The 9517-nt window shown below is 39.0% G+C and overlaps 1 protein-coding gene across 1 annotated transcript in view; it reads right to left on the bottom strand.

Moving 5' to 3' along the window:
- Positions 1 to 463: 463 nt before the first annotated feature.
- Positions 464 to 9517, bottom strand: part of LOC150087372 (uncharacterized) — a 58857-nt gene continuing 49803 nt past the window's right edge. Inside the window, exons 11-16 of the mRNA XM_090371157.1 lie at positions 6547 to 6660; positions 6281 to 6460; positions 4997 to 5193; positions 3580 to 3640; positions 3263 to 3432; positions 464 to 3116 (exon numbers count right to left, since the gene is read on the bottom strand). Coding sequence (XP_090227283.1) covers positions 1011 to 3116; positions 3263 to 3432; positions 3580 to 3640; positions 4997 to 5193; positions 6281 to 6460; positions 6547 to 6660 — 2828 coding nt within the window. The 3' untranslated portion in view covers positions 464 to 1010. The remainder of the gene's footprint in view (positions 3117 to 3262; positions 3433 to 3579; positions 3641 to 4996; positions 5194 to 6280; positions 6461 to 6546; positions 6661 to 9517) is intronic.

The raw sequence follows: 9517 nt of genomic DNA, 5'->3' as shown, positions 1-9517 counted from the left end.
TATGTTTGCTGGTCGAAAAACCTGAGTTTCTGGGAGGAAAACCATGCTACCCTCGCCTGAGACTGACTAACTCAGCCACATTGTGAAAAGAACCCATAAAAACTCCTCACGTCATCGACTGGACTCTAACTCAAGTCTTGTCCACCCGGTGTAGGGAGGACCACGAGGGCCTGTAACGAGAACCTTGTTAGCAGTGAACATCAGTTTCTATAGGTTGTAATTTTCTATAAATACGTATGAAGGAAGGGAGATTATTTTGCAAAGCAGTGTAGATAACGTAATTGAAGAGGGAAAAATTAACTCATTTACCCTGCTACTGAATATACTTACTAACATGATGTCTATGAAAGTATTTATAAATCATAACATTATGATAACAATGTTTATAAATCATGTAATAAAAGTTTTCTTTATTGTCTATGGTGGCTTTATTGTTTTATTCATTTTTCACTCAGCCACAATATCAAACTTTTTCTCATTTATTTCAATAAATAAATCTCTGCTGATCTCACAATATATTTTTAAAAAAATCTCGCGACACGTGCCCGGTGGGGAAGAGAAAACAATCAAAATGAGAAAGTCGAATTCCAAATGAATGTAGAAATTGAAGAATGATGAAATATATGGACTAACATTCTGAAATCACTAGTGGCTTAACATGGTAGGAATCCAATCACCACATCGATAATCTATTCATCCTGATTGACATAACGCACAATGGATATTTACAAAACATGCAAATGTCTTTTACGAATACAATCAACTCTGATCCAATATCATATTAAGTTATTAAAATTTTCCGCTCATATATTCAGAACCTGCTGAGGCCCTCTGGTGGAACAATGCTACATCAATGTGTCTTTCTTATTTAACATTTTTACAATAACGTGCAACCATTTGCACACTACTGTGAGTATTGTGGTAATCGTTTTTTGTTTTGTTTTTTTCTTCTTGTTATTACAAAATTAGGTTGGTTGCTCCACAACATCCTTGTTGGCTGTGTCCTGTTTTTAAGGTTCCCGATCAAAGTCAGGCCTTGATCTCGGAACAGCGATTTGTGAGGCTTCATCTGCGGTAATCAAAGATAAAACGTGCTTCAGAATGGAGTAATCAGTTGTATTGTCAGTAGGAGGTGCCCTACCTGGTATATGGGGTAATAACAGATCTTCTGTAGCTGGAACAGATTCTTGTTCTGTCGATTGAGATGCAGATACGTGTGCACTATTGCTATTCACATTTTCCATTATGGGTGAGTGTGGATATATTACTGGTTCATGGGCATTCAAAGCTTCTTCCGTCTCTGGTTGAATTTCAACTCTTTCTGCGTTGCTGTTCGTTTGTATTGCTTCCTGTTCTTCTTCCTCATCGCCTTCGTCTTCTTCTTCGTATTCTCCTTCTACTTCTTCTTCGTCTTCATCTTCTTGCTCTGCTCCTTGATCTTTCTTTAGTGTGTATACCTTTTTTTCGGGCCACTCTGATGCTGAAAGGTGTAATTTTTCTTCTGGAATTTGAAGTTCCATTTCAGCTGGCTGTTCATTGGAATTAGCAATTCTGAATGGAATATCATCTTCGATAGCCACCTGATGACGTTGAAATTGAGGTGTTAAGTATGGTCGGCCTGGAAGTAAAGGGAGTGGATGTGGCTGGCCTCTAAATATTGGTGGTCTTAGTCGAGTACCAAATGGAACATTACTCGGACGGCCTTGGTTGATGTCACTACTTTCAACTCTTGTCGGGAGAGGTCTCTTTGGGATGAAGCGAGTGGGACTATGGACTGGACGAGGAATAAGATAAACTTCTCTATTTCCACCCTGAGGAAAAGGAATGAAGTTAGGTCGGAGTAGTCGGGATGGTACGGGTTGTCGCTCTTGATCATTTAAACCTCCTGGGCGAGGAATACTGCCCATGTATCCTTGAGGTTTGTGTCGTATATGACGTGGAGGTAGCATTTTTTCACGTTCTCCTTGGTATCCCATGGGATTACCCATTGTATAGGGAAGTTGCTTTTCACGTTCTTCATCTGGAGCTTGGATGGCTACATAAACTTGTTGGGATCCATGGGCCTGCAAGTCCGCATCTGAAGGTCTAGAAGGAGGAGAAGGTGGAGGAGGATAATTCACAGGAACGTGACGAGGTGGAAGTTGCACATACACAAAGGATTCTTCACCAGGACGAGGCCTGTGGTTACCAGGCAAAGGATAGGGAGGAACAGGTCGAGCTCCTAAATGTACCACAGGTGCATTGGGGTTGGACGGCAGAGAAAGTAAGGATGGAGGAATATTGTTACCAAACTGCGATGGACGCTGAATGGCTTGAGTTGCTGGGATTGTTGGAAGTTTACCGTTTCCTGCTTGATGGTTGATGTGATTTGGGTTGCCACTCTGTCGATAGCTCGATACATTAAATCCACTGAAATCTGGTTTTCCTGGCTTGAAAGAACCATGAAATGGAACAGAATCGTTTGCTCCAAATGGAAAAGGCTTCAGTGGACCTGGAGGAGTTGTTGGATCAGGAAACCTTGCCGGCTCATTGTTTGGATGGGAAAACAAGGGAATAAATCCACTTTCATACTGAATTTCTGGATTTTCTGCAGAAGCCCCTTGTTGAATTATTGGAAATCTTGGAGAAATGTCTACAGATGGATGAGGTTGCTCACGATCAGCATCTGCTTGCACAAGCTGTTGTTGAATAAAAGGATGTGGATAGTGAGGATTACGATTTGGATCAGCAATTACTCGTTGAAACATTTGTATTGGGCCACCTGCATTCATAAAGGGTTCAGGGGGAACTGCAGCATCAGACATATAATCGAAAGGAATCTGTTGTTGTGCCTCTTGCTGGATGCGGTTCGGAAGTCTTCCAGAATTAGCGATTTGATCTTCGAGTTCGTCCTGTCCATCAACGTCTTCTTGTTCCTCAGTCAAGGGAAGCTGCGACTGTTGATCGATGTTCACTTGATCTTGAATTTGTCCTTCACTGTCTGAAACTTTTTCTGCTTCTCTCTCAGGATCGTTAACTCTGGTTGAATTATACTCTATTAAATAAGGATCTGGCGAAGTCTCTTCACATGTGTCCACTACATAGATTCTTCCTCCCATGTTTGAACCAAAAAAGCTCTGAAAATAAAGGAGAAGAAATTTTTAAAAATTATTGAAAAGAACGATTCATATAAAGTTTAGATTTCTCAATAAACTGCCACTTCGGAACAATAAAATGAGGCATACCTCTCGACTATAAAACAGATAAAGGCTACATGTCTTACCTGATAATATAGAATATCAGGGGTATCAACATCAGGATGAAATTCCAGCTGAGCAGCATCTCCCACTTCGCAACTGAGTTCCAACGTATATTGGTTTCCCAAAAGATTTGATGATGTCTCTGGTTGTTCCTCGTTATTATTCGTGAAGCTCCATCTACAAAGTCTCCCAGCTAGAAATTAAAATGTACTAAAATTAATTATAATTTGAGTAATAAATACCCACTGTTTTATTATTATGATAATAGTATGGTGAAATAATAAAAGTAAACTACAGCAATGACTTGTTTTAATTTTTTGTTATTCTGAAATATTCTTACCTGCTGTTGGTACAGACTGTCCATTCTGGTCTTGGGCTGTTCCTCCAAATATTTCTTCACTCTACAAAAAATAAGAAAATAGTTGTAAGTAGCCAATTTTTATGTTCATAGGATAGAAAACCAAATAAACAGTAAACAGTGTATATGAGGACTGAGTATAAAGAAAAAAATATTATAATATAACGCGATTATTGAATAGCAAAAGGTATTCAAACCAACGTATAATTTGGTTTACGCGTAGACCTGCTGTATAAGGTCACAATGCGTTATATGCTGGCAGTGTGGGCCATTCTGTAGTAAACATACTCAAAGGAAGCATGTCCCGAGAAATGTCGAAAATTAACTCGATGATGGTGTTCTTTAATTCTTCACCAGAGTGTGTATCGTTCAAGATATCCTACAAAGAGACATCAGGAGAGGTAAGATCTGATAATCTTGGTAGCGATAGTTCCTTAGAGATCAACTCTATTTTCAAACAGATTTCACTGCCTGTAAAGCAACTGAAACTATGTATGTTGGAAATACCCTTCCAAACCAGTTGGTCTGTGAACCACTTTTCCAGATATCCTTAGGTTTTGACTATTTTTGGACGTCTGCAGTGACAGCATTTAATTAAGTTAAGTTAATTAACTTTATTAATTTAACTTGATCCGTTCTCAATAAAGATATTATCTCTAAAAACTCTAAAAAAAATTAAAACTCTAAATCTATATCTCATTCTGTATGCGTTGAGATATTATTTGAACTTTGACATTAAACGACTTCAGCAAGTTTAAAAATATTTTTTACTCTACGTTTGCTCATTTCAGATTTCTACACAAAGTCATGTTACCATAGAAACGTCGGTAAGTTACAATATTGGACGCAGGGAGAGAAGTCTTAATCGGAGTATACAGGATGACTGTAAAGCTGCGATTTTAATTACAGTACAACAAAAATCTGTAATTATTAATATGTCCATGCCAATTTTTAACCCCATTTTAAATGTCTAAGAAACTATGAACAGAGTCACAAGCTTAGAAATAAAGCCCACAAAGCAAGTCGTCCCGAAACAAGATTCGTTGTAGACTTTGGCTGTTTTCTCCCCCCCCCCCGGAAATACTTATGAATTCTCAGGTTTATAGAGTTTATGATTCTCACTCCCATGCTATTGGTTCGCTTCACAGTTCCCCTATGAAAGGAACTTGGTTGCCTCGCTCTAGTTCAGCCACTGCTCAAATGGAAAATCATAAATCGTAATATAGCAGTTAATAATTGGTCGTACATTTTTTGTGGCAATGTATGAGCTCATCTGTACTGTGTGTATGTATTGGTATTCGCGTACGATGGTACGTTGGTAAACAGAAAGTAAAACATGATCAAAATTATTTTAGTGGAGAAATTTGAATATACGCGTATTGATGGGACATAGACTTACCTGCTTGTCTGTGGGAGATTTCTGACCATAGCCTCCTTGAGGATTATCTGTGATATAGAGTGGATGATACAACGAAAGCCTTTTGGGATTGTTTCCTCCTTCTACTAAGAAGATGTAGCTCTTTCCTCTTTGAACCGTAATATCTGGAGTTGGGAGTCCATTGATGTACCAAACGAACCTTGGCTGATCCGTATCATCTGTAAAAGAAAAAAGGCTTTGTAGAATTCACTCTTTTAAACTTACAAGGGATAATATTTTTTATTTTCTGTTTTTATTTTATTTTTATTTACCATGTATATATTTTCTCAATATTAAATAATCCCTAAGAGTATTCAATGTTAAAGGATGCTATTATGTAGTTGCTATGTGACCACGTAATAAATGTGAATCAACTCTTCCTCAGTAAGAAATAGGTAAGGTCTTGAATGTGCTTGTTCATACTTAATACATGGATCTGCAGAGGAACGATTGTATTTAGCAAAAGCAAAGCTACCATTAGAGGTCTATTGGCATCCTGGTCACGTCTAAGCTTAGCCATTTCTCTACCATCATTACTTCTGTTGCTAGACCGCATGAGGATCTTTTCTACCGTTTCAATGAATATTTCATTCTCAAGTATTGCTATCTCCATTATGCGCATAATATGCAGGTCACGTGGAACCCCTTGACAACCAAGCATAGCATTTGGCAACAGAAATAGCAGAACAGGCCAATCTAAATGTTAATGCAATCTGCGTGTTTTGCTTTCTGTGGTCAAAAAAAAAAAAAAAAAAAGGAAGGGGAAGAAATTAAGAAAAATATTCGTATCACGCATCCTTCAAAGTGTGCAATTTGTGTATCCGAAATACCCTCTACAGAGACATGAAATATCCGGAACACAATTTGTTGGCTCCGTGTCAATGAGCATTCCACATGCAAGAAACTACCGATTAAATATGCTGCGGAGACATCAAGATTCTTTTGAAAATTAAATGGAAACATAGTTGATAAAAGGATTACAATCTTTTAAATTTTGTCCGTTGACTGTTACCAGTCAGCAGAATAATTAATTATGAATCAAATTAGATGCTAATGAATAAACAAGACATTGCATTGTAAACATTGAATTGAGATGAAAACAAATCAATCATAAGAAGCATTAAATTACTTCAAGTAAACAAAATTAAAATGTGGTTCTAGCCTACATTATATTCCGATTTCCATCTTAAATTTAATGGAATATATGAATCCGCAAAAATCAATCGGATATTAATGAAGATAAATTATATCCAATCGCTATCTTACCTTCCCCTTCTGGCAGTATCTGTGAGGGACCGATCTGCATTCGGAAGGTTCGGTCTATAGGACACACGATTTCTGGAGTGCTGCGAGTTGACAGATTCTCTGACTCACTTGAGCTCACCTCATCGTCAGGCGGAGGACAATTCCATTTTGATTTGCGTCCGAAGTCCATCAACAAGTTTCCTGTAATTAATGATACTTTGTAAGCAGGGTAACTCTCCACCTAATTATATTCATAGATAGATAGATTAAGAACACAGTTTTCTTACCTTTTGTCCTTATTCTGTGGTAACCGATGGAGCCGTCATCGCTTCGTGGTCCAATGGCCCAAACCACTGCTTGTGGACCATCCGAATATACCTGTTGGTCGAACTGGGCATCTTCTATGGGTTAAAGGTACACAGAAGATTAGAAAACCATGCAGTTCACATTATTTATTTATTACGAGATTTGAAAATTAAGTTCCAGGATTAAGTTTCACCCAGGTAAAAGCAGTTAGGACCATGATGCAACACGCATGGCATCACGCTTTAAACAGATAAGACCATGATGGCATACGCCTTGCAAACTGATCTACACGACTGCTTCCCTCTACAAGGTCATTTGAGTATTGCAAATCGTTTGCACGCAGTCGTGTTAGGACTGTTCAAGCCGTTTTCATTGTGTTAAGGGGTAGAACAAAGATCGAATATTAAATTTTGTTTGAAGCAGCAGGAAAATTTGACCAAAATCTATGAATTGGTAAAACAAGTAAAAGGCAACGATTCTCTATCTCATTGGCTTGTTTTTATTGATCTATAAGATTTGGCGATGGCCTTGAGGATCTGTAAGAGGATGAGCATTGTGGCCACCCACCAACAACGCTTCGAGTGCAGATCTTAGAAATGTCAAACAAGTCCGCACATTGATTGCGTCTGATTGTCGAATAACTCTTCGAATGACGGAAGAACAAATATATATTAACAGAGAAACATGTTCGGATTCAGGCAGACGTTTTGTTTGACCGATGAACAAAGCTGCTCAGACTGGAAGCATGTGAAGATCTCATTAAGCCATTGATAATCTTTCCGTTTATGAATCGATCGTAACAGGTGCCAAGTCTTCGTGTTTAGAATATGATCTACAAACGAAGAGGCAAAACATGGAATGGCAGTTGACATGCTCTCCGAGACATGAATAATTTCGGTTTCAAAATTCAAAATCCAAAGTGATCCTGATGACGTTCTTCGATTTCGATAGCATATGAATTTGTTCCACCAGAATTCACGAGGCATTTGTTCCAGCAGGTAAAATAGTGAATAAGCATTAGCATTAGCATTAGCAGAGACATATGATGCAAGAAAGCAAGCTTATTCAGCATCAGCCAAAAAAAAAAAAAAAAAACCCACTCCCATTTCACCCCTCCGTTCGTTCGAAATACCTGTTCAGTTGAGCTTTAAATTTGTTTAGGCTATCAACTTCAACAACAAGTGATGGAAGTCGGTTCCACCAACCAACCACCCGCTGGCCAAAGGCAAATTTCCGCACATCTATCCGACATCCGTCCTTCCTCAATTTGAATTTATGCCCTCTGAGGTGATTATTCTGAGAAAGATGAAGAATCCCATTGGCATTGAGCAGGCTCAAACCATTCAAAGCCTTATACACCTCTATCAGATCACCTCGCCGGTGCCTAGTCTCCAAACTCTGTAATTTGCAAAACTTAAGCCTTTCTTCGTAAGAGCAACCCTTTGTTCCATTTACTAATCTTGTTGCCCTTCTCTGTACCCGTTCCAGCAGCTCTACATCCTTCTTGAAATGAGGCCTCCAGACCTGTATACAGTACTCAAGATGTGGCCTTACCATTGCCTTATACAAGGGAATAATCACCTCCTTATCCCTGCTAGAAAAATTCCTGTATATCATTGACAAGACACCATGAGCTACTCTTGCAGCTCGTCTGCACTGCTCAGAGAACTTCATATCTGCCTGCACAATTACCCCCAGGTCCTTTTCATTCTCCACCACTGTCAGTGTAGTACCGCAGAGTTGATACGTTGCTCTGGGATTACTGTTTCCCATATGCAGCACTTTACATTTGTCGATGTTAAACCTCATTTGCCACCTCTCAGCTCATCTGTTCAACCTTTCCAGATCCTGTTGCAGCAGCATAGCGTCAGTATTGTCCTTAACGACCCTGCCAACCTTTGTATCATCTGCAAACTTGGACATTAAACTTGATATCCCATCATCAATATCATTCATAAACACCGAAAACAACAACGGACCCAACACTGAACCTTGAGGAACTCCACTAATAACATTAGTCCACGTTGAGCAGTGTCCATTGATTACCACTCTCTGTCTTCTGCCACTCAACCATCCCCTTATCCATAGCAGCAATTTGCCTCCAATACCACACTGCTCCAATTTGTGCAGCAGTCTTCCATGTGCAACAGTATCAAAAGCCTTTCTAAGATCCAAATATATAATATCAAAGTTATTCCCTGCATCCAGTTCTTTTGTGACTACATCATAGTATCCAATCAAATTGGTCAGGCAAGACCTGCCCTTAACAAAACCATGCTGCGTCTGAGCTATAACTGAATTCTTGTCTAGATGATCCTGCAGTGCTTCTTTAACCAGTGCCTCCATTAATTTACCTGGAACAGAAGTTAAACTAACAGGTCTATAATTACTTGTGTCAGCCTTTGATCCTCCTTTGTGAATTGGGGTTACATTTGCACATCTCCAGTCTATGGGTACCTCCCCTGAGTCCAAAGAAGCTCTCATAATTATGGCTAGGGGTTTGCATACTTCCTTTGCTGCCTCCTTTAATATAACTGGATAGATCCCATCCACCCCAGGTGCCTTTTTTATGTTTATCCTCAACAATCTCTCCTCCACTTTCCTCTCAGTTATTACAAAATCATCCAGCTCACTGCCAATGTTTACTTTACCTACATCATTCTCCTTCCTGAATAACTCTTCATGCGTGAATGTAGATGCAAAATACTCGTTTAGATTGTTAGCCACCTGAGCAGGATCCTCAACTGTTGAACCATCAATATCCAGTGGACCAATCTGATTCATCCCTTTCCTTTTCGAGTTCAAGTATGTAAAGAACTCTTTTCTGTTTTTCTTTGCATCCTTTGCCAAGGATTTTTCATAGTCTGCCTTTGCCTGCCTAATCTCCTTTGTGACTTGGTTACAGACCAACTTATATCTATCATAGGCTTCCATGTCACCCATTAATTTGTA

Source organism: Mastigoproctus giganteus, chromosome 4, assembly GCF_048544385.1.
Source record: "Mastigoproctus giganteus isolate SK-2022 chromosome 4, ASM4854438v1, whole genome shotgun sequence".
Lineage (NCBI taxonomy): Eukaryota > Metazoa > Arthropoda > Arachnida > Uropygi > Thelyphonidae > Mastigoproctus > Mastigoproctus giganteus.
This window is presented reverse-complemented; position numbering and strand designations above follow the sequence as displayed.